Source organism: Bubalus kerabau, chromosome 2, assembly GCF_029407905.1.
Source record: "Bubalus kerabau isolate K-KA32 ecotype Philippines breed swamp buffalo chromosome 2, PCC_UOA_SB_1v2, whole genome shotgun sequence".
Lineage (NCBI taxonomy): Eukaryota > Metazoa > Chordata > Mammalia > Artiodactyla > Bovidae > Bubalus > Bubalus kerabau.
Window position 1 is genome coordinate 83,906,255 of NC_073625.1, and position 25,908 is coordinate 83,932,162.

The following is a 25,908-nucleotide window of genomic DNA, read 5'->3' on the forward strand; positions in this document are numbered from 1 at the left end:
AGTGTCACCAAGCCATTGTACTGGCTAGCAGAATGCAATTTTCCCTTGATTAAACAAATCTTTATTTAACCCATATTATGTGCCGATTACTTTGTTAGACACTGTGAAGGATAAAACTAAGAGTATAATAATGTCAGTGTTCCTGGACAGCAACACACTGTGGCCATGAGGCCCCCCTGAGGGCACAACGTCCATTAGACTTGATGCATAATCCTCCCAGCTGAGAATCACTGAGTTGTCCTAATGGTTTTGAGAAATGTCAAGTATATGCTCATTGTACACATATGTGAAAAACAGTTCTACATTTTGATAATGTGTTCTTAAATTACAGAGTTTTAGTAAAAGAACTACACCTACTGTGCACAAAAATCCACAATATTAATTAACATGTATACATACTGCATAGTGATGATTTACTGTGACTCACGTATAAAAGCCTTATAGGAAAGAATTTTCTTATTTTTGTACACATCTGTTGTTTTCACTGACAGGTATTAAGAGTTGTGACTTTCAACTTGATAGAGTGCTTGTTAATGCACTGAGAGTATGTAATTTTTTACCTTAATGGAAACAATTATACCGAGCATATATGATCCAGCTTTTACATTACATTTGAATAAAATGAATAAAGAGAATTTGCATCAAAATCTTAATGTAAGTATACAAGAGTCATAGATTATTTGTTAGAAATAACTTTTAAGAGATCAATACTATTGAATTTATTAATATATATCCAGTAGGTAAAACTACTGATAACTTATCCTACAAGGATGAATCTCTGTCCTAAATTTCAGAATGAGACTGTGCAGACTCATTAGGAAATCCACCTGACAGTTTAACAACCAACAAGATAACAAACCTGCCTTTCCCTGAGCCATACGGTCCTCATTTTATACCCTGAAGCCATTTCTTTTAAACTTTACTCAATAGCAAAAAAGAATATCTTTTCAACTATTTCCAGATCATAAAACAGCATTCAAGCCATTTCCATAGGGTCACTACCAATATAAAACTAGCTCATGTAATATTATCTAGATAGTTAAACCCAATTCTATATGGGAAATTAATCTTAATATCAGATCATATTATGTAATTGTATATTATCATATTCAAATTTTGTTAAATTCACTATTCCATTCTTATTAAAGTAACTGAACATTTTTTATTCTAATATATATTATGTAATACTTTAATATATTCCATTTATTTTGTCATAAACGGTGTAATTTTAGGGAACATATTTTTCTTAATTCACTATAAAATTTTAGAAATTGTGCTTATGTTTTCTTATTGACATTAAAATGCACAGCTGGGCAGATTATGCCTTTATAAATTTATTAATGACAACCTTATGTTGCCATGCAACAATGTCAAGAGATCTTATTTTTCTTTAGAAAATTTTCTTTCCCACTTTTGACAATGATTATTGTATTCTTTTTCATAGCTGATTACACATGTTCCTCTTCCCATTTAATTTTCCAGTAATGCCCTTGCCACATGCTTTATTGAGAAAATACAAGCCATCAGATGGAAAATTCCAGCAGCAAAACAAAAACATACTGGTGTTCTTCTTTCCTATAATTACAAGAGAGGAGAGTCCTTCTTTCCTGTAATTAGAAGAGAGAGAGGAAGTATGCTTCCAATGTCAGAGGCAAATGCCTTTCTCTCTCTCCTCTCCATCCCCTGTGTATCCAGGCTCTTTCCCTCTCTCCTGCATAAGCAGGCTCTTTATTTCTGCAAGATTATTGCCATAAAAATATGTTCTATAACATTGTTTCTCAAATTACCCTAGTAAAAGGATCACTAGAGGGAATTTATTAAATGTTCAAATATCCAGGTCTAACCCAAGCTACTAATTCAGAATCTTCAGGAAAGGAGTGGAATTTGTACATTCGATAAAAAACTCCAGGTAATTTTTATCATCAAGGGAATTTAGAAAAGGCTATTTATCAAATTACCTCTGCTGATTCCACATCTCTTGTCAACTACTTTCTTATTTTTCTACCACCCTTCAGAACCAAACTTCTCCAATAAGGGTCTCAAAGACAGACATTTCAAAACTTAATATTCAAAATTTTATCCTTTTATTTACTCCTGATAATCTCATTCTCCCACTGCATTTTGAATTTAGTTGAATACACTAGCACCTATACATCTGCCCAATCAGTATTAGAACCATCTTGGCCCCACTTTCTTGGCCTCCACACTTCAACCCAGGTGAGCACTGTGTCAACATGATCCATTTCGCTCCCTTTTCACTGCAAATGCTCTCTCCTATGACTTTTTCTCCTTCTGACCTAGGGCACTGCAGTAGTCTCCTAATGTGTCCCCTAATTCCATTCTTGTCCCACTTTGAGCATCTCTCACAGAGTCTTCAGAATTTTCCTATCAATCTCTGTATATTGATAAATTATATATTGATAAATATATGTCAGGCTTTCCTGGTGACTCAGATGGTAAATACTCTGCCTACAATGTAGGAGACCCAAGTTCGACTCCTGGGTTAGGAAGATGCCCTAAGGAGAAGGGAATAACTACCCACTTCAATATACATGTCTGGAGAATTCAATAAATTGTGTATATACAATATTATTTGTCACCTCTTTATAACTGATTTTGAATTTCCATTATACTTGGAAAAAAATCTGCATTCTTTTTGGTGATTTAAATACCCCTGCTCCTCCAATGTCCTTTCTTTTATTCAAATATTAATTTCTTCATTTTTTAACAATTATTTATTGTATGCTAATCTACTATGTGCTAGGCATGTGCAGATGCTGGAGAATAGTGATGAAGACAAATATGTTTATTACAGAGTTTACATTTTATAAGATGAATAGACACCTTCTATAATGTATACAAATAGACAATAGACTGGCACGGATTATAGGAAGGAAATAAATAAAAGGTTGTGATCGATCATTAAAGGGTGGTTGGGGAAAAAAAAAAAAGAACTCTAGACATAGTAAAAATAAACTGCAGATGAGTCTAAAGTGTTCTCGAAAATGGCAGAAGGACAACAACATAATGGAAGAACAGAAGGGAGAGGAAGAGTCTGTCACAGGAAGGCAAACAGAAGCCAGAGTACTTGAGGATACCCAGGTCATGGGGAGGACTTAGGAATTTTTTGAAATGCATGAGGAACCCATTAAGGCATTTAAGGCAGAGATGTAAGGCTGTTTGATTTACACAACTGCTTTGTGGGGAGCATTTCAGCCTTTCAACCTGAGCTCCTTTCACTTAAATAGTATGGTAGCCTCAGTGACCAACTTCAGGTTCCTTCAGAAAGTTGAAGCATGTCAGACAGGAGGACAGTAGCTCATGCTGTTCTCCTTGTCGTAAGAGTCTTCTTTGTGTCCATTTCCCTTAGAGAGCAGTTTCTATGCCTTGTCTTAATTGAGGCATTCTCTGGCAACAAGATTTAAAGGTCAACACTATTAATTGTTTTACAGGCCACTGTGTCCTTCTTCATGCCAACTGTGATTCAGTTGTGTGCATTTTCTAAGTATTCATTCCTCCAAATAACTCTAAGACCAATGAGATCAGATGCTATGCTTCCCTTGTATTACCAAGTTGATACTCGAAACTCAATAAATATGTTACACACATGAATATGTATTTGCTGAAATAATACTAAATTTCCATTTCAACAGACACAATTTTTAGAAAAAATATTCCAGTTCTTTTTCCTATTTAGTATATGAATTTCTATAGACACTAGTCATAAAGGTAAAAGCTTATAATTTTCCCCTAACCCTAATCCTAACCCTAACCCTAATTTTCTTTTATTTCCCCTAAGCATAAATCTTATGTTTCCCTTCCTCTTCAATACACTTGGAGACTGTCTCAATCTGAGTTTGTGGATGGCACCAAGGATTCAAATTTCTGAATGACTTAGTTATTTGGATCACTGTAAAGAATTATGTCTATAAAGTCCTTTAGGAAAAACAACATCTTCTATCAATGTTTATAGGGATGTTGTTTTCCAGAGTCTGCCTGAGTCTAGTTAGTTTTATGGCACATTTTATTTCATATACTGTTACAGAAATCTTACTATAATGCATTATTTTACTTTTCAACCTTCCTTAGAGTTGATGATTCATAGCAGAAACATTCCCAAAGAATATTCCAGTGAGAGTGTCTTTGTGAATATCATTGCTGGAAGTGGGGAATGTGTTTAAGTAGATGGTCATGGTGTATCAGATTAAAAACTTACTTAGATATTGCAAGAAGTGGTGAGAAAGGAAAGGAAGTTGGAGTAAATTTTATGTTTGTTCTCCAGTAATTGATTCATTTTCCTAAAAGTAGAGTAAATGGAGGAGACATGAATAAATTTGAAGTTTTGACTGTATATCAATATGAAGATTTATTTAGCATTTACTTTGTGTGAAGTGTTATACTGGGCCCTGAGGGCTTCCCAAGTGGCAGTTCATAGTAAAGAGCCTGCCTGCCAATGCAGGAGACATAAGAGACACCGGTCAGGAAGATGCCCTGGAGGAGGGCATGGCAACCCACTCCAGTGTTCTTGCCTGGAGAATCCCATGGTCAGAAGAGCCTGGCAGGCTATAGTCCATAGGGTCCCAAAGATTTGGACAGGACTGAAGCCACTTAGCACATGGTGATTACACAGGTAAAGAGATACAGCCTCCACTTGCAACAGCTTGCCTTGAAAATTGGAGGATAAGTTCAGCTGCTGCTGCTGCTGCTGCTAAGTGGCTTCAGTCGTGTCCGACTCTGTGCGACCCCATAGACGGCAGCCCACCAGGCTCTGCCGTCCCTGGGATTCTCCAGGCAAGAACACTGGAGTGGGTTGCCATTGCCTTCTCCATTGTGTGAAAGTGAAAAGTGAAAGTGAAGTCGCTCAGTCGCGTCGGACTCGTAGCGACCCCATGGACGGCAGCCTACCAGGCTCCTCCATCCATGGGATTTTCTAGGCAAGAGTACTGGAGTGGCTTGCCAATTAACCCTTGAACAGCACAGGTTTGAATTGTAGGGGTCCATGGGTGTGTACGTGCTCCTTCTCTTTAGTCGTTTCTGACTCTTTGCGACCCCATGGACTGTAGCCTGCTAGGCTCATCTATCTGTGGGATTTTACAAGTAAGAATACTGGAGTGGGTTGCCAAGTCCTCCACCAGGGGATCTTCCCAATCCAGGGATCAAACTCGCATCTCCTCAGGCTACTACATTGCAGGTGGATTCTCTACCACTGAGCCACTGGGGAAGCTTATAGGGGTCCATTTATACACAGATATTTTTCAGTAGCAAACACTACACTACTCCAGGGTTTGTGGTTGGTTGAATCTGGGGGTGCCAAGGAATCTCAGATAGGAGAAACTGCAAATAGGGAGGACGAACTAAGTGAATTTCAGTGTTGTTCAAGGTCGACAGTAATATCCCTCAGATTAAGTAATTATTGGAACAAAAAGACAAAGTGTTTAGGAATCATGAACAAAGAATGAGTTTACTTTGAGCTTTGAGATTCTCTGGAAGTTGCAGAGAAATAATTTTTGGAACTGAGCGACTAGTGGATGATGAGTGAAATGTCTACCAGTATAAGATCATACCAGGCTGGGAGAACACTGTACAGAAAATCAAGACACACAAAAATTTACAATACTTCAATTTACACTGCATAAACTATTTCTGGTATAATATAGGATCAGATAAGGAATTATGAGGAAGGAGCCACTAGATGATTTCACCAGATAATGGAAGATTGCATGTCATCTCTAGAAATCTGGGCTTTTGTCCATGAGGAAAAGAGGAACCATTGAAGACAATTAAATGACATACTGCACTTTGCCTGTGGAGTAGTTCTCTGCAAGTGTACCTAGAAGAACTGGAGAGGAAGAGTGCATGATAAGGAGTAAGGAGGTGATTTCAATAGTCTTGGGAAGGACTTAGGCTAGAGTAAAGAAGAGAAAATTTATTTTAAAAAAAGGTGTGAATTCAAACAGTTGTAAAGAAGTATTATAAGACATGGTGAGTAGTGAGCCATGCAGAGTGACATGGAGTAGCAGAGAATACTTCCAGGTAAACAAGGAGGACTCTGAGGACAGCACTGCCACTAAACGGGGTACCAAGTGCAGAAGGGTGAACAGCTGTGTGAGGAAGATGAGCACTCTGGACACAATGAGACTGAGTCCCACAAGAATATGGAAAGTTACATCGCAAGCTGGGGGAGAGACTAAAGCTAAGCATCCAAATTCAAGCCTTCTGTCTGCAAAGATAATTTTTTTGAAAAAACACCATTAGAAACACATTTAGAAGGTACAAGTCTCGATCTAGTCTTGCTGATTTTTACCACAAGTATATCCATCTTTATTCTTCTACATAATAATATGCTATGCTAAGTCACTTTAGTCGTGTCCGACTCTGTGCCACCCCATAGATGGCAGCCCACCAGGCTTCCCCATCCCTGGGATTCTCCAGGCAAGAACACTGGAGTGGGTTGCCATTTCCTTCTCCAAAGCATGAAAGTGAAAAGTGAAAGTGAAGTCGCTCAGTCGTGTCCGACTCTTAGCGACCCCATGGATTGCAGCCTAACAGGCTCCTCCATCCATGGGATTTTCCAAGCAAGAGTACTGGAGTGGGGTGCCATTGCCTTCTCCGACATAATAATATAATTTATACTTAAAGCTCTCATATCCCAAGGATCATAGGAAGACTGTAATCTGTGAATAGTGGAGGGTGTCAATCTCCCAGACTGGGAGCTTCTCCTTGCTGCTCCTGTGCTGCTCTGTGGTCAGTGGCGTTTCTGAAGCCTCTAAATCCCTCCGTCACTTAGTGTAGACCTCAAAAATCTATAAGAACCAAGAAACTGATTGAAATGAATGAATGCTTCCACAGCGCGTAACAGGGTATCACAGTAGGTTATGGAGATTTCAGACTCCTTATAAGAGAACTACAGAGCCAGTCAAGCCAGTAGGTGGCAATCCTAGAAGGAAAAGTGTTTGAAACATTAGCTATTATCTCAGAACACTAAACCACTGCATAGGCTTCTATCCAGAAAGAAAGAAAATGGTCTCTGTCTAGAGCTTTGGAGAATAGCACCAATATCAGAGCAGAAGCATATGAAGTGGTAGGTAGAAATAAGAACAGACAGAGTTAGGAATGAAACTTAAACCATTAGAAAAACTACAGATCAAGGAATTTTCCAAAAGTGGATAGAATGAATTATATAATCAAAAGCTGCAAAAGAATGAGGCAAAAAAAGACAATAAAGGGAAAGAGCCACTCTAAACAATGAGAAGGACACTGAGTTTTTTTTAGATAGTTAATTTGATTTTTTTAGAATGATAGATGAAGTACATTTTAAGAGATTTTGTTATAATTGGGATGATGAAAAAGAAAATACAATGCAAAAATAATGCTTTTGATAAATATAGAAAAAATGAAAAATATAGTCATAATGCACATGTATAAAAGGGTAAAAATAGAGCTCTTCCTTTTTTAAGAATTGGAAAAGTCTTTCTTAAAGAAGTTCTTGATAAAAATTGCTGCTATAAAATAAATAGAAAGTGGTCTTAGAAAGATACATTTTCTCTCATTTTATAATACATTTTTGTTATTTGTTGTTTAGTTGCTAAGGCATGTCTGATTCTTTGCAAGCCCATGTTTACAGCATGCCAGGCTTCCCTGTCCTTCACTATTTCCTGGAGTTTTCTACAACTCATGTCCATTGAGTTGGTGGTGCTATGTAACCATCTCATCCTCTGTCACCCCTTTCTCCTCTGCCCTCAATCTTTCCCAGCATCAGGGTCTCTTCCAATGAGTCAGCTCTTTGTTTTTGTTATACAGATTAAAAAGTAAGCAAAATTCATTTTTAAAAGAAACTATAGTGAAGATTAGTTTTATATTTTGTATATATATGTAATCCATATTATATCATATTTATGTATTATATAATAAACAACTAATTTTACATGTATGACATGTATAAAATATAGCACCTAGATTTAAATAAATTCATTGTATTAATTTTATAAATGTAGATAAATTTAAAAATTTTAAAAACTAAAAATAAAGAAACATGACAGATGAATTCATTTCTATTCAGACAGAAGATGCCTTTATTTGGGGATATTTATGTATATAAAATGAAATAGAGAAATAACTTTTTCTTTAAATTCACAAAATTTTCAAATGCCATGTCATTGGATTCATCAATACTATCATAAATTTTAGAATATAAATTTTGGGCATACAGAATGATATAATACATTCAATATTTTTAGAATGAGGTTCTAAATGAAGGTAACCTAATTTATAGTCTAAAGACTTAAATGACATATTTTAAATACTTAGAATAATAAAGAGTCAATTATACTTAGTTAATTTAATTGGAATGATTTAAAATATATTGTTTCATTGTGCTAATTCTTATTGCTAACTTTGTAAGGATTTATCTTCATTAAGTTGCAGAATAAATAAGAACAAAAATAAGCAGTACTTGTAATTTTCCCCCATTAATGGCACTAAATTAACATTAACAAATGCTACTGATCTCTAAGAGAACAAAATATATTTATTTTAGAGAATGTCTACTTTTTTTTTTAACAAATATTATATAGTTTAGTAGAAGTCTAAGGACCAAAAAACAATCTATTTCTCAAAATGACTTTGACCTCTAATTCTGAAACTGACAGGGTGACTTTCCTTACTGAACAAATATGATAAAGAACATTTTAGAAGAAAGCAAATATTCCAAATACTCAGGTGATCTCTTTTTTTTTTTTTAATCTTAAAAAGCAAGTAATTTTACCATTGGGAGAAATTAAACCAGATGTAATAGCTATAACTGCTAAGATTTTGTCCTTAAGGTCTAAAGACAATTAAAATAAACACAATGACTTTACTCCTCTTTAATGTGTCATTTATGTACTAGTCTCCTGTTGGGAACTATATGTACTCAAAATTATTTTTAGTTACTGATGACAAGTTAAATTCATTTAATCCTATTTGGAATTTCTTATATTAGGGATAAAAAGATGAAAATGATCATAAATCCATGTTTAGAAATTTGGCAAATACACAATTTTCCCTTGAAATACAATAAGATACTCCTTGAAATAAAAATGTTAACAATAAATTATAAAAGGAATTGAAAAGTATATTACCATTCTCAGGCAATAATATCAATAAATATAAATATAATTAACATTTTGCTGCTGAGAAACTACTCTTTATGGTCCCTGAAACTATTCACAACAACAGACAAAAAGCACATAATTATAGTGGGATAGAATACATCTTCAACATTACTAATATTTACTTCTAGACTCAGTAGGCATCTACTTATTTATTCAAGAAAAATATATAAATCATTATTTTTAATACATAAAAAATAAAGCCCTTTGTAAACCCAAAAGAGTCTTTCCATATTATAAAAGGATAACTTAACATTCAATTTTAGAGTTAGAATTCTAGTGCAATACTGAAATAAGATCATTATAAGAAAATATTCTTGGGACTAGCAGTTACTTATTGATATTTGTCCCGAGTATCTGGTGCTAATTGTTATGAGCATTTACAGATAAAGTAAGAGTTGGTGGGAAGAAAATATATGTGTACCTCTTTAAAGCAACAGTATGAAAATCCACAAAAGAATAATTCAAAAACCAAAATCCAAGGAGGAAGAAAGAAAGGGAGTAAAGTTATTTTTTGCTTCCCCTGAGCAAACATGTAATTTCCATGATTTCTTTTTAATGACTGCAGTCTGCGGCCAGTAGGTACTGATTTATGAAAAGCTGTAAAAGATCAGGTGGAACTCTGCAGGACATCGTTTACAGCTGCACGGATTGAAACCTATCTAATTTGTCTAGTAAAAGTGTGAGCTCACAGTGCACATCACCCAGCCTATAAATTTCCCCTTCAGACCCAATGTCTGGGGCTAGGTCTAAAAAAACTCCAATGCCTGCAGCTGCTCAAAAAGCCTACATTCCCCTGGTGCGCATGAAGAGACATCACAGGCTCTTCACAGTGAGAGACAAATTCCTATCCATTGATAAACTCTCCAGATGTCCTCTCGGAGGAGGAAAAGAACCAATTTTTATTTGAATTCCCCAGAGAAATCCTGGAAGTGGAAAAATGATACTTTGCAGGGCTGGTTATTCTGAGGTCACTGGCATTAAAATTAGGTCATTCTTTGTCTTCCTCATACTTTGATCCAAGTAATAAACAGAAAGACTCGGTTGGGGTCACTCTAATCCCTAATCCGCCTGTCCTGTTTTATTTCAATTTGTTTGTACTAATTTTTTCCAAATTCTTGTTGAGTCCGACTATATTGTTGAGTTTAAAAATACAAACCATTTTGAATTGAGAAAGAAAAACTCTGCATTTTGCTATTAGGCATACTTCGTAAATATTCTGAATAAACGTCCTGGGGTTTGATTCTTCATACCCACAAGCTCATAAATAAAAAAGGATTGCTATTTATGGGACCAGGAGTTGACAAGAGTCAACATTAGATTAGTCTGTGCTTCAGCTACTGTAGAAATCCAAGCTGTAGGATGTGAGTATACGTGAGTGTGTGTGCATGCCTGTAGATAGTCCAATATTTTATTGTCTCCTTTCTAGGTCTCACTTCACTTTTCTTAGAAAATTTCCTCACACCTGATTTAATGCTGCACCTATCAATTTTGTTTACTGATTCCAAGTCTTATCCAATGGGCACAATATTATATCCAATGTTGGCCAGTGACAAAGGATATTTCATTCATGATGGTCATGCAAAACTACCCAAGAATATTGTGCATGTTTTGGAACCTGGCTTGTGTATCTATTTCTGTAATTTCTCAAATTCTTAAGAAAATAAAACACAAGAAATTTCAATGATTTAAAAAATGAATTTTTTTCAGATTAGTAATTTAAAGAATCATAGAAAATTATTATGTGTATATTCCAGAATTATTTATGTATATGTATAATGTTTATAGCATTATAAAATACTACATTTATATTTTGTGATGTTCTAGATATTCCTAAAGGAAAGATAATGCTTTGTAAAATAATGCTTAATTTCTCATTCTTTCTTTTAGATGACCTGTGAGGGTTAGTTAAAACTAAACTATAACACAGCAAAACAAATTACAAACTCCATAACTTTAATTTGGCTTCCCTGATAGCTCAGTTGGTAAAGAATCCACCTGCAATGCAGGAGACCCCTGTTTGATTCCGGGTTGGGAAGATTCGCTGGAGAAGGGATAGGCTATCCACTCCAGTATTCTTGGGCTTCCCTGGTGGCTTAGATGGTAAAGAATCCACCTGCGATGAGGGAGACCTGGGTTCCATCCCTGGGTTGGGAAGATCCCCTGGAAAAGGAAATGGCTACCCACTCCAGTATTCTGGCCTGGAAAATTCCATGGACTGTGTAATCCATGGGGTCTCAAAGAGTCAGACACAACCCAGTGACTTTTACTTTAATTTTTTATTTATAATGAAAACATTTGGGGTAAAGAGGATTGAAGTGGTTGAGTTTAGTCTAATGGAAAAAAGAAGGTTGAAAAATCCTCCACATTTGTCTGTCTCCATTTCACAAATCATGACAAGGAGGGAAGTAATTACTCATATGTATTTTCCACAGAGCATGCAAATACAGATAGAACCAAACAATCATGCTGTCAATGTTTTCTTAAACTCAGTATTAAAATTGTATTAAATTTTCATTTTTATCAAATAAACTTATTTTTAATTAAAATTGTATCTTTAGTAGATAAATTTAATATCTCCCCATCAAAATCCAAATGAATTTACATGTCTCTCACATGTTTCCAACAGCAGCATTCAGATCTAGGACATGTTTGTTTAGATATCAGAATCTTGACCTCATGCTTACGCATGTCTCATACATTAGGAGTGAGTTGGAGAAATATCATCAGTAGTAACAGAAATCTCCCAATTAAAAAATTCCTTTTAAATGTGGACAGAACTCTGATTTGTAATTTAATTTTAGTTTCAGATTCCACAAGAATTATAGGGACATAGCATCAGTGTCTAACTAATATAAAGATTAAAGTCCTTCGTATCTGTGTATTATGCTTAGTCTATGCCAGTATAGTCTCTGGCATATTGTTAGTGTTCATAATTGTTTAACATAATCCTTATGGCTATTATTATTGTTCATCTCAAAGCAAAGGCCTTCATAACTACTATTTGCTCAAGCACCCATACTAAGAGGAAAGAATAAAGAGAAAGACAATCAAGTGTCTACCTGGTGACTGGTTCCAGCCTTATGAGTCACAGGACAATTAAAGAGATCACTGAAAGCTCAAAAAACAACCCAAAGGCAGTTTACCAATAGGATGCTTCTCTTGGCTCCTCAGAGATGAAAACATGGTTTCCTCCATTTCTTTTTTATCCCTGTTGTTCCTTTGAGTCACCAGATCTTGCAGTTTGTCATAGACCTATAGTCAGACCTGTAATTATATAGGTCAATCCTAATGGTATGGACCTAACAGAAGCAGAAGATATTACAAGGAGATGGCAAGAATACACAGAAGAACTATACAAAAAAGATCTTCATGACACAGATAACCATGATGGTGTGATCACTCACCTAGAGCCAGACATCCTGGAATGTGAGGTCAAGTGGGCCTTAGGAAGCATCACTATGAACAAAGCTAGTGGTGGTGATGGAATTCCAGCTAAGCTATTTCAAATCCTCAAAGATGATGCTGTGAAAGTGCTGCACTCCATATACCAGCAGATTTGGAAAACTCAGCAGTGGCCACAGAACTGGAAAAGGTCAGGTTTCATTCCAATCCTGAAAAAAGGCAATGCAAAAGAATGTTCAAACTACTGCACAATTGTACTTACCTCACATGCTAGCAAAGCAATGCTCAAAATTCTCCAAGCCAGGCTTCAACAGTATGTGAATTGTGAATTTCCAGAAGTTCAAGCTGGATTTAGAAAAGGCAGAGGAACCAGAGATCAAATTGCCAACATTTGCTGGATCATCGAAAAAGCAAGAGAGTTCCAGAAAAACATCTATTTCTGCCTTATTGACTATGCCAAAGCCTTTGACTGTGTTGATCATAACAAACTGGAAAATTCTTCAAGAGATGGGAATACCAGACCACCTGACCTGCCTTTTGAGAAACCTATATACAGGTCAAGAAGCAACAGTTAGAATTGGACATGGAACCAAATCAGGAAAACATGATTCCAAATTGGGAAAGGAGTACATCAAGGTAATATATTGTCACCTTGCTTATTTAACTTATATGCAGAATACATCACATGAAATGCCAGGCTGGATGAAGCACAAGCTTGAATCAAGATTGCTGAGAGAAATATTGAGGTTATTGATAACCTCAGATATGCAGATGACACCACCTTTATGGCAGAAAGTGAAGAAGAACTAAAGAGTCTCTTGATGAAAGTGAAAGAGGAGAGTGAAGAAGCTGGCTTAAAACTCAACATCCAGAAAACTAAGATCATGGCATCCAGTCCCATCACTTCATGTCAGATGGGAAAACAATAGAAACAGTGACAGATTTTATTTTCTTGGGCTCCAAAATCACTGAAGATGGTGACTGCAGCCATTAAATTAAAAGACACTTGCTCCTTGGAAGAAAAGCTATGACCAACTAGACAGCATATTAAAAAGCAGAGACATTACTTTACCAACAAAGGTCTGTCTAGTCAAAGCAGTGGTTTTTCCATAGTTATGTATGGTGGTGAAAGTTGAACTATCAAGAAAGCTGAGCACCAAAGAACTGATGCTTTTGAACTGTGGTGTTGGAGAAGACTTTTGAGAGTCCCTTGGACTGCAAGGAGATCCAACCAGTCAATCTTAAAGGAAATCAGTCCTGAATATTCATTGGAAGGACTGATGCTGAAGCTGAAACTCCGAAACTTTGGCCACCTGATGCGAAGGACTAATTGGAAAAGACCCTGTGCTGGGAAAGATTGAAGGCAGGAGGGGAAGGTGACGACAGAGGATGAGATGTTTGGATGGCAGCACCGACTCAATGGACATGAGTTTGAGTAAGCTCCGATAGTTGGTGATGGACAGGGAGGCCTGGCGTGCTGCAATCCATGGGGTCGCAAAGAGTCAGACATGACTGAGTAATTGAACTGAAAAATTCCTGTTAATGCTGACTATATTGTGCAATAAAAGTCATAGTCACAATGTCTATCTATCATCTATCTTTGTGTGTGTGTATACACACACACACACATATATATATATATGTTTATATTGTAAAATATATTTGGTGTTGTCGTAGTTGTTAGACTTTCACTTCTTGTTACTCATCTACTGTTTTCTATTTCTTTTTAATTTTTAATGACAATGTGACATTAAATTTGTTCGAACTTTACATCCTGCTGTAAATATAGTCTACATTGTTCAAATTTTCCCTTAGACAGCAACCTGTACAATGTCTGCAGATGAATATTCAGTAGGCATGATTTAATATTGGAAACAAATCCATCCACCAAAGCAGACAACAGAGTGTTCAGAATGTCATGTCAGCTATAACTGCAACCTAAATTACCACCATCTTTGCTAATGGTTAAACAAATTAAATTATAGAAGTATGTATGGATATATTTATGCTTTTCACTGGCAAAGTTTCAGTAATTTAAAAAGCAGTCATGAGTAGAGAAGGGGAGCACTGAGACAAGATGATTACATAGTGTTCTTGCAAGCTGCCAGCTTGAGCAGATGAAGGCTTCATGGCAGATAAATTTTACAAATAAACAGGAGCGCCACATGAAGTCTGGAAGTTCCTGCTGATGTTGGTGTCGAATTTTGACACACAGCAACTCTGCTGACTCCTGATCTTTCTCCCTTTGGTATTTTATTTTCTTGCAGGCCCTCAAACCTTCTCCTGGACCAAAGTAACTTCGACATTACTACCTTCCGCACAACAGGTGATTGGCTTAACGGTGTCCGAACAGCACAGTGCAAGGAAATCTTCACAGGCGTAGAGTACAGTTCTTGTGACACCATAGCCAAGATTTCTGCAGAGTAAGAATAAGTTTTTGACTGAATGATTCTGAACTTCCTAGTGGACATATATGTCTTGAATTAATACATTTAAAGAGTAAATGAATCTCTAAGGTACTTAACTTTCTCCTGAACCCACTGAGCTGGATCCTGGGTCTCCTTCTCAAGTATGTCTTCTAGATTGATGTGTTGATGTGTTTTCCTCCCTCACGCTTCATCTCCACAAAAGCTATCTTCATTGAACTGTGACCTTCAGATAAACCACCAGATATACACCCACACCCCACCCCCAACAGACTCAAGCCTCTAATTTAGAACATAGGCAGATATAGCATGATAACTTGTATACCCCTGCATTTGTGAATTTCTGTTATTTCTAACAAAGCCTAACCTTTGTGGAAATGGAAATTTGAGAACTAGGTGGATAATTTGATATACAGGGGAACATGCCAAAGTCTAAAAGTAGTTCTCAAAGATACTAAATAAACAACTTATATTATACTATCACCTATTCTTAAGTGATCTGATGCTAGAAAATAAAGTTATAAGCAAGTTTAAGACATAATTTTCCTTAAAAAGGCTTATGATCAGTTTCAAAAGAGATAAATGCACAATTGATAAATATTAATTAGTTTTATTTTATTATTTATAATTTCATGTGTTAAAAGCCAGTAGGAAATGACAACCCATTCCGGTATTCTTGCCTGGAAAATTCCATGGGCAGAGGAGCCTGGCTGGCTATAGTCCGTGGGGCCCCCAAGAGTCGGACAGGACTGAGCACACACACAAACATACATCTTAGGGATCCTGTGGTACAATAGGGATCCTTTGGTAATAGGACTTCTTTGATATGAGAAACCCATGGCCTTAAGGAGAAGGGGTTTATAAGGAATTAAATTAACCCAGTGAATAATCCATAAAAGTCATCCTCATTCACCAAGTTTGCTAACTGGAAATAGGAAGTAAAAACTGGAAACCATATTCTTCATCACTCTGTGAATGAGGCAGTTGACTTCACTTTCTAATGAGGCTGCATCATTTTTTCTTGTTCTATTCAGTGACTTTTTCTGTATCCTCATGCACATAGCTGAAAATGACTCTCTCAGTCCTAGATCGCACAACCTTGGTATGTCATTCAACTGACCAGGGTCCAAGTCTCTTTATTCTAAGTCCCCAGGAGAGACATTCTGAAGGCCTCAGTCCTGCTTATAGATAGACTGGCTTCTCCAAAGACATGTTTGCCATGAGCTAATCATTTCATTTCAAAGGAGGTGGAGTGAGATAGTGTGAACTTGGCTTTAGGCATTCTTTCTTGAGGGTAACATAAAGGACTGCTCCAAAGAAAGAGCTTTTGTGTGGAATAGATACATCAAAATTGTCCACAATTTTGTAGCTTGTAAAGTCTCTTTGGAAACTGTATCCATCTTTGAATCAAACTCTTCTACCTTTTGATCTTTATTACATTAAATAGACCCTTTAGTGCCCTCAATTTTCTGTAAGTCATATCCAGTATTTGAATATTCAAATGTTGTCGAGCATCTAAGGACTTTCTCATCTTGTCAATCATTTAAATAAAGTCACTTGGAAAGCTATATATTAGATGCCAAAAGGGAGTGTGTAGTGTAATTAATAGAGATACAAGCACCTAACAAATAGGTAAAGGAGTTTACTATAAATGGTATAGCATCCTTATCAGAAACACAGACATCACAAAAGGATCTACAGAAAGGGTAAATTATACTGAAGAGGTGAATTTATTCTTAGAGTATAAACTCACACTTGTCTACTTAATACGTGCTAGCATTCCTGTTTGAAATATAGTATTTATTGAATAGACTTCTGACCCAATTGACAATGTGCTTTGGGTTTCTCTGATAGTTATTTTGATCAGACACAGCCCCAAGACGTGTTAATATATTTAAATATTTTTAGAAATTCTTACTCTAGTAGTGTAAATAGTTTGGGTTGTGATAACAAGACACTTGCTTTAGAGCACAGAAGCATAGCAAAGAACAAACACAAAGCTAAAAATTTCTGCACCATTGCCAGATTTTCAAAGGCAAAGCTATACAAATGTTTATTCTCAATAAAGTATCAACATTCAGAGCTTTTAGATAATGAAACAGTATACTGAAATGGATGAGGCAGAACCTTGTTAATATGATTAACAGCAAGCTCACAATTTAAATATAGTCAGATATCCTAATCTACAAATGTAGACAGAATGCTATTTGTTTAAAAAGGTGAAGTGGCAGCCTTTGTTGTACTTTCACCTTAGGAATATGTTTGTCTCTGGTACAGCATTGGATAGTAAGCTCTTTTTGGGCTGGCTGGAATATTCCCACTTAGTGGTTATGATTATTTAAACAAGTTGTGAGTCTATATGCTAGATGAAAGCTGATTTTTCCTAGGATACTCGGCTTTTTCAGATTTTCCCCTTCACACTGAGCCAGTTGGTTTCAGATCTCTGTATTTCAAAGTGTTTTCTTCTGTCCTTTCTTCTCAATTTAGGGTCAACAAAGAATTAACATCTGCTGACCTAAAACTCCTTGCAAAGTATTGTTGACTTATTGGTTCTCTGTCTCATATGCCACCTTCCTTGTTTTAATGCAAAGGATTATCCCATATGCCACATTCCTTGTTTATATCACAAATATAAGAATTTTAAAATATTTAATACATTAATCATTTAGGGAAATATAATGAGGCAACATTTTCATCTTCAATGTTATAAAAATATTTAACTCTATATTTCATCCTTTCTTTTGCAGTCTTAGGTGTATTGCTTGAATTTGATTCCTTCCAATCCTTATTTTCTTGGTGTTGTCCAGACTCAATTCAGAAATTATTCCCTTGACCAAATAACTCTAGAGTTTCTTTTAGAATAAGACTTTCAGATTATTACAAGAAAGGATATTAAATTTGTTTTCTTTTTCTATCCAAACTATCAATCACTGGACAAGTGTTTCATACTCAAATAAATATTAGCTTATTCCAATTAGTTTAGAGATTTCATTTACATGCCAGCTACTCATCACCTAATTTTCAAATAAAATTTTTTAAACGTGTGGTCTTATTCAGTCAACATATTTTTTTTAATATTATTTCATAGCCTAGGATGGATTAGGGAAGGTTAATGTGAGAGGGAAGAGAGAATAAGAAAGGGCAAGAGTGATTATAGAAACTGGAAAGAGAATTAAGTGTGTGGAATGAGTCTGAGGCAGATTAATTGCTGCATGTCATTACCCTGCACCCTCGGATGCCATTTTCAAAGTGTCATCACCTATCCTTTTGCCTTTGAAGTATCAGATAGCTTATTAACCTCTGGTCTCAATCTTGAACTGCTCTTTAGTCTTGAACTTTTCCATTGCTCTTCTCAATAGGGTAGTCCTAATGAGATAAGGATACAGGGAGTGTTACTGAGACTACAGCAGCGGGATGTTTAGAGAGATTTCGGTCATAGCAGGGTGGTAGGTAGAAGACATTTTGATGGGGGAAAGAGAGTAGAGGGTACATAGAGGCTCAAGCTAAGGCATCACCTACAGGGATGTTTACTGTAATTCTCTTTTCCAGTATAATCCTTTGCATTAAATAGAAACAAGACTCCATATCAACTTGCTTACACTGGGTTTCCAGATGCTGAATCTGAAACAGTTTTATTCAGATTTCTTCATGTACCCTTGGGACATACATTCATAAAGAAGCGATGAGGAAGCATTGGACTAAAAGAAGACTCAGTTCTACTTGTTGGAACAAGAGTCCTAAAGCTGGGTTGGTCCTTCATACTTGTCCCAAATTGGTCTGTGAACTTGCAGTATCTGATTTTTTCCAGTGGCCAGAGAATCAGTGGTTCATTTCTAGAGGAAAAGTCAGGGTTAAGCATCATAGCTTGTATTGAAATTGAATTGAAATTGAAGTCGCTCAGTCGTGTTCGACTCTTTGCAACCCCATGAACTGTAGCCTATCAGGCTCCTCCGTCCATGGGATTTCCAGGCAAGAGTGCTGGAGTGGATTACCATTTCCTTCTCCAGGGGATCTTCCTGACCCAGGAATCGAACCCAGGTCTCCCGCACGGCGGGCAGACGCTTTACCGTCTGAGCCACCAATTTCTCAGTGACCTCAGGAAATTTAGTATAGTACCTTGGAGCATTTTTTCTATCTTCCCATGATTGCATTTTGTTTTTAAGCTTATAAAGAAGGCAGAAAAGAGGAGACATAGAAAAAAATTAGCAAGGTATAATATGTATGTATACATAGATATATATATAGAGAGAGAGAGAGAATTGGAAGAAAGATGAGAGAAGAAATATAAAAAACAGTGAGAATCTATTGATTTATACACATATATTTATGTCTGTCCTGTTTTCTGGCTCTTAGATTCATAACCCGACTTTGTAATAGTTTGAGGATGAGTAGAGAAATGTTTGTTGTTCATTTTAAAGATAGATCCTTGGTGTCTTTATAAAAGAATCAAAATCCTGTAGAGCACGCATTCTCAAAAGCAGGGTTCAACATAGATAACCTAGGTGTGGGAAGGGACAGGGAAGCCTGGCGTGCTTCAGTCCAAGTGGTCCAAAAGAATTGGACACGACTTAGCAACTGAACAACAACAATACTTAAAATGAAGGTTTCATTATCCACAGTTACACAAAGGGCAGCAAGCTAGATGTCAGCATAGCTCCCCACTAGCCTTCCTGGTGAAGCAAGGTGGCTAAAGACTGACCAGAGAGGACCTCAGGCAAAATACAGGCTATCCATAGAGAATTTATTACCCCCTTGAATGGCAGCAGGGTTCAGGGGTAACCTGTAGGGCATTGTGATTTCACTCCCAGCTTAGATAATAGGAATGCAACTGAGCTTTGATTAATTTTATGCAGCAGATGCTTAAATTACATGTAAATTGCTTCTTAAGTGGTTGCCTATTTTCTTCTTGCACACCTTTATTGCTTGGGAACTCACTTTTTAACAAATCATTTGGTTCAGTTCTATGTAGTTAAATTCCCAATTTTTCATTCTTTCTTTAGTGCTCAATATAAAGGAGCCCCACCTTTGTGTGCATTTGCATGTGTGTGCTTTTTCTTCTTGCCATTTTCAATTTGCCCAGCTCTCCAAGTTACACTTAATCCTCTGTCAACTTCGCAGATAAATATATTTTGGACAACTGATTTATTCTTTAGCAAGTACATATTGCGCCCCTGCTAAATGAGAGTTATTGTTTAGGGTGTGTTTGATAAGCATAGTACAACCCACAAGAATTCCTTGTTCACATGGAATTCACCTTCTTGTGAGACAAGATAGAGAGTAAAAAAAATAAAAAGGGGGGGGCAATATGCTGGATGGTTATAAATACTTTGAAAGAAAATGAAACAAGAAAAGAAATAGAAGTGCAGATACGAGTGCAGAGAGATTTTACAATATGAAGTAGGAGCATCAGGGAAATCTCATAAGAGAGGGATATTTGATCAAGACCTGAAAGAGATGATTATATGAACTAATTACTTAAATCAAGAATGTTTAATTAATTATTTGCACATGTTTAGCTAAGTCTTCCCCCTCCCCCCAAATGAAGTTCCATGTATTCTTATAATATTTATTTCAATTCCTGGTTTCCAAGTATTAACTATTTTAAATCTAATGATTTTGATAGAGAAATATCCTTGCCATTTTTTGTAATTTGAAAGAACTTTATACTTTAAAGAAATTCTTCCAGTGATCTATGGCTGAACAACAAACTTCCCAAAACTAAAAGGCTAAAACAACAAGGATTTTATTGTACACACAATGTCATGAGTCATGAATTTGGGTAGAGCTCAGGTGGGTGATTCTTCACCTCTGGGGCTAGAGTTGAATGAAGTATTCAACTAACATGAATCTGATCTAGTCTGGAGGGTTTGAGATGGTTTCATTCTTATTTGCCCTAGTTCAGATGCTACATATACCAAGGACTGTAGACCAAGTGCTTACTGATGACCTCTTCAATAGGTAGTTGTATTTTTCCACTGGCAGCTCTGGGGCCTAGAGAGGGTGCCTCAGGAGATAAGAAGTAGAATCTGTTAGTTGCTAAAGAACTGAATGCAGAAACTGATACAGTGTCACTTTAAACACAATCTATCAGTCAAGTCAATCCCCAAGTGGGCCCTTACATGGTGAAGTTCCAGATGGACAGGAATTTTGAGGGGAACACTGTTCAACCCACTTCCTATATTCATCCTACAACCTATATTCTTCCACAAGGATAAAGGTGGAGTAATCAGGATATATAATACTACACATATGTTACAAAAATCAGGAAATTATACCTAGAGCATTGGGATCTGTAATTGTACAAGCTTTGTTAATTGAAAATATCCTATTTACATACTGTCCAGGAGCCCATGATTCTCACCAGAAATTTTCTTTTTTTTTTTTAACAGCGACATGAAAAAGGTCGGTGTCACTGTGGTTGGGCCACAGAAGAAGATCATCAGCAGTATTAAAGTTCTAGAAACACAATCCAAGAATAGTCCAGTCCCAGTGTAAAGTGCTATTTCTGGAAGAAAGTGGAAGATGCAGCATCACTCTGCAGACTGATGACAACACTGGAAATACTGGTGGACCTTCCAAGCCCGATAAGACACTCAGATACGAGTAAAATGCCTTAAAATGGAATTAAAAAACTCTTTATTTTCCCCTGTTGTTTAGTGGATGGGTGGGTGGGTGTATTTTGTTTTGTAATTGCTTTTTTATATTAGTTGATGGATTAAATCAGAATTCTTCAGCGCAAAACGACAAAGAACTAGCATAGAGCCATTGATCATAAACTGACTATCATAAAAGCAAAACAAATGAAATGATGCAATGAACAAGGTGGCTGTGCTTCTGAATAGCCACAGAAAACCAGGCTTGTGATATTTTTATACACAGAAGAGATCTGTAGCAGGTATTTTGTTTCCTTGAAAGCAAGCAAAATAGAGGAATTCATACCTCAAACTATCCGGCCATATTTACTACCTTTTCATTGTATTATTCTCCTTTATCTGTTAAAAAGCATATAGAAATGAAGTTTGTAGTTGTTTTAAGTACTACACATTTTTGATTGTTAGCCTCCTTAAGTATTATCATGTAAAAATGTGTTTTAATTTTGAAGAAAAGTACGTATTTATTTTCTTTTTAATTGTCTTTTATTGTTTTCTATTTATGCCTTGATGATTTAATTTGGATTTGTGACAGCCAAGTGCCAAATGCTCTCTCAAATTGTCAGCAGTAGAAAACATGATAAACTAGACACAGAAAATGATGTGTTTCTTTCCAGATTGTTTGAATCATACACTCATATGTATCTATATCTATATATAAAAAGAAACAAAACCCTTTCCTTGTTCATACACTAACCAAATCTCTCACAGTCTGAATTATTCCACCCATTTCTGTCTCTCCATTTATTATAAATTGTGTGCTCCTAATTTAGTGTGATATACCGACTTGTGTATAACGGATTTTCAATGACATACCTGCCTTGCTCTGGTGCTTAGGAGACCATAAACTCCCTCCATTGGTAAAAGAGCTATATTAGAGCTCCTGAATAGAGAATGCTACACTGGAAAGGATTGGAATACTATTTAGATTGTTGTATTAATTGGCGATGTAGCCTATAAGCTGCCTATAAGCGGATGCATGAATCAAAAAGATCACTGGCTGACTGGTTTTGAAATGCCTCTTTATACATTTGCTTAAACTTGTTGAGCTGATTATAGGGAATAAGGATTACTAAACTATTCATCTGCATCACTGAGCTTTTGCTAAATTAATTAAACATTGTCATCATCAGTAGCAAGTATTATTATCTTTGAGTCTCCAGTGAAATGCACCTATTATAGTTTTGGTATATATCTTAGAAACATTGAGCTTCTTGACACTTATTGAACATATAATCGTCAAAATAGCTGGTTGTCCATCAAGACTCAAAATCTGGAGAGATCTCTTCTTGCAAGGAACTTGGACTTGCTTTTCCATAAAGGTCAAATATGAACATACTCCATAATATTTGAAATATATACCTGGTGGAGATCTAGCCATAATACATTGTGAAGCAACATTTTAGCTCTATCTATAATCTTTCTAATGCTGATATGATCATGTTATTGGAATACGAAATGCATATGTCAGAAGAATAGAATGGATAAAACAATGCTGCAACCTTTATGTTCTTATGCCAAATGGAACACTTATACAGCTTACAATCACAGATCAAAATTCACAAGTGCTAATCTGCTGTAAATTTAGTGTAATAAGGCTTATGTTGTATTCCTTCATATATAAAATTATTTCTCAAATGTCTTCAATATTCTTATAGTCAAATCATCCTACTAGAATTATGTATTGGGTGTATAAGAGCATGAACCTTTTAAAAAGATATATATGATTATGAAATTAATTACAAATTTCACTTAAGCCTGCTAGAAGCGGCTCAAAACCTTTTTTTAAGCAAACATTTTGTTTTGTGGAATGTTAGATTGAGATCTGAATCTGGCTTCAATCTCATTTTTTTCCAGACTAGCATTTACTTTCTTAGGTACTATTCTGTGCACACTCCACAAAATCTGTGCATTTCAGGAACTAGGAGAAGTTGAGGATTGTTTAATCTATTTCATTTATTTTGGCTGTGGTTTCCATTTGAAAGTAGAAATTGTATATGCAGTATATTGCTCTTCATTTTCACTATTTTTCTATCTGACTTATTATAAATTTACTTTTCACAATCCTTACCCTGTACATATGTAAACATAATAGTGTACGATTCTTAACTGTGGAATAGAGGTACTAGAATGCTTATGGCCATCTCTTTGTACAGAAACTGCGCTGGCTTTCAGTAAACACAAAACCACAATTGCTTCATAATATCATGTACCATATTATCTGATTGTATCTTAAGTTTGATTTATATATTTATTTCTGGTAACTTGCCCATGTTAAGCTGTACTAAATATCGAATAAGCCATGTATAAATGTGATATGATTGGCAATATGTGTGTACTTTAAATTTTCATTTTCAAAACATTACTCATTTAGTCTATGCTGTACAATGTAGATGGCCTCTTACTAATGTAAAATGATTTGTAGTGGAAACATTTATATTTTTATAATAAACATAACGAAAATATTTTTTACAGATTGGAATATGGAAGTGGTCTTTGAACCTTTTTAAATATTATAAAAACATGCTTATTTAAACAGCAAAATAATGAAATTTATGCAAGTCAAGAAGAATGTGCTTCTGTTTCTTTTTTCTCCATTAGTGAGGAAGAGATGTATGTTATATTATCCATAGGCATTACCTAGGCGTGACTGTATATCTTTTAAAATACTGCTCTAGTTGATATAATTTTACATTGTAATTCCTGTGAGATAATTGCTTTCCCTCTGTTGTTCCAATAGAAATCATGGAGCCTTTCTTGACTTAGGAGCACTGTCTGAATCGCTTTGGATGGGAGAATGAATGACTTAGATTCATAACAGCTCCTAGTTCTGAGCCTGCTCTTAGAGATTGTGGATTGATGTTCCATAGGGATTAGAGATGCCAGAGTAGTTTATGTCCAAAAGAAAGTTAGAATATCACTTATGAAAAAAGAAGAAAGGAATTCTGAATGGGTCAGGTAAAACAAAAATTAGAAACAACCAATAAACTGGAACTTCAAATAATATTCTAAGAAACACTTAAAACTTTGAATAAAGTAGATTCCTAATCATTTGGAACTTATTTAAAGAAAATGATTATATACGAAAACCATTGCTAACTCACAATATGAGTCAAGATAAGTGATCAAGATTTCCATAGAGGTAGTCACAAAATAGATCAGATTTGAGTTTTCCTTGTAAAAGAAATAGCATTCAATCTTGTTGAGAGGAATAAGAATAATGTGTAAGCAGGAGATAAAGAGAATATATTTAATTCAAGATATATATTTTAAGCGCTATTATGAGATGGGTATTTTCCTGTCACCATTTACAAATCACTTCATTATATTTTGCAACAATCCTGTGAATAGATTTCGTTATGTTCAGATGCTCAGTTGTGTCTGACTCTTTGAGACCACATGGACTACAGCACACCAGGCTTCCGTGTCCTTCACCATCTCCCAAATCTTGCCCAAACTCATGTCCATTGAGTCAGTGATGCCATCCAAAAATCTCATCCTCTGTTGTCCCCTTCTCCTCCTGCTTTCAATCATTCCCAGCATCAGGGTCTTTTCCAATGAATCTGCTCTTTGCCTAAAGTATTGGAGCTTCAGCTTCAGCATCAGTCCTTTCAATGAATATTCAGGACTGATTTGCTTTAGGGTTGACTGGTTTGATCTCCTTGCTGTTCAAGAGACTCCTAAGAGTCTTCTCCAGCAACATAGTTCAAAGGCATCATTTCTTCAATGCTCAGCTTTCTTTACGGTCCAACTCTCATATCTATACATGACTACTGGAAAAACCAGTAGTTTGACTATACAGACCTTTGTAGGCAAAGTAATACCTCTGATTTTAAATATGCTGTCTAGGTTTGTCATACCTTTTCTTCCAAGGAGCAAACGTCTTTTATTTTCATGGCTGCAGTCACTGTCCACAGTGATTTTGGAGTCCAAGAAAGTAAAGTCTGTCACCATTTCCATTTTTTCCCCATCTATTTGCCATGAAATGATGGGACCGGATGCCATGATCTTCATTTTTTGAATCCTGAGTTTTAAGCCAGCTTTTCCACTCTCCTCTTTCACTTTCATCAAGAGGCTCTTTAATTCCTCTCTGCTTTCTGCCATAAGGGTGGTACCATCTGCATATCTGAGGTTATTGATAGTTCTCCCTGAAATCTTGATTCCAGCGTGTGCTTCATCCAGCTTGGCATTTCGCATGATGAATTGTGCATAGAAGTTAAATAAGCAGGGTGACAATATGCCATCTTGATGTATTCCTTTCCCAATTTTGAACCAGTC

At 36.0% G+C, this 25,908-nt stretch overlaps 1 protein-coding gene across 2 annotated transcripts in view; it reads left to right on the top strand.

The window, feature by feature from the left end:
- EPHA3 (EPH receptor A3) overlaps positions 1-24,097 on the top strand; it is a 412,248-nt gene extending 388,151 nt beyond the window's left edge. For both annotated transcript variants that reach the window (XM_055567856.1, XM_055567857.1), the window contains exons 16-17: positions 14,822-14,977; positions 21,370-24,097. In XM_055567856.1, coding sequence (XP_055423831.1) covers positions 14,822-14,977; positions 21,370-21,475 — 262 coding nt within the window. In that variant the 3' untranslated portion in view covers positions 21,476-24,097. The remainder of the gene's footprint in view (positions 1-14,821; positions 14,978-21,369) is intronic.
- The last annotated feature ends 1,811 nt before the right edge of the window (positions 24,098-25,908 follow it).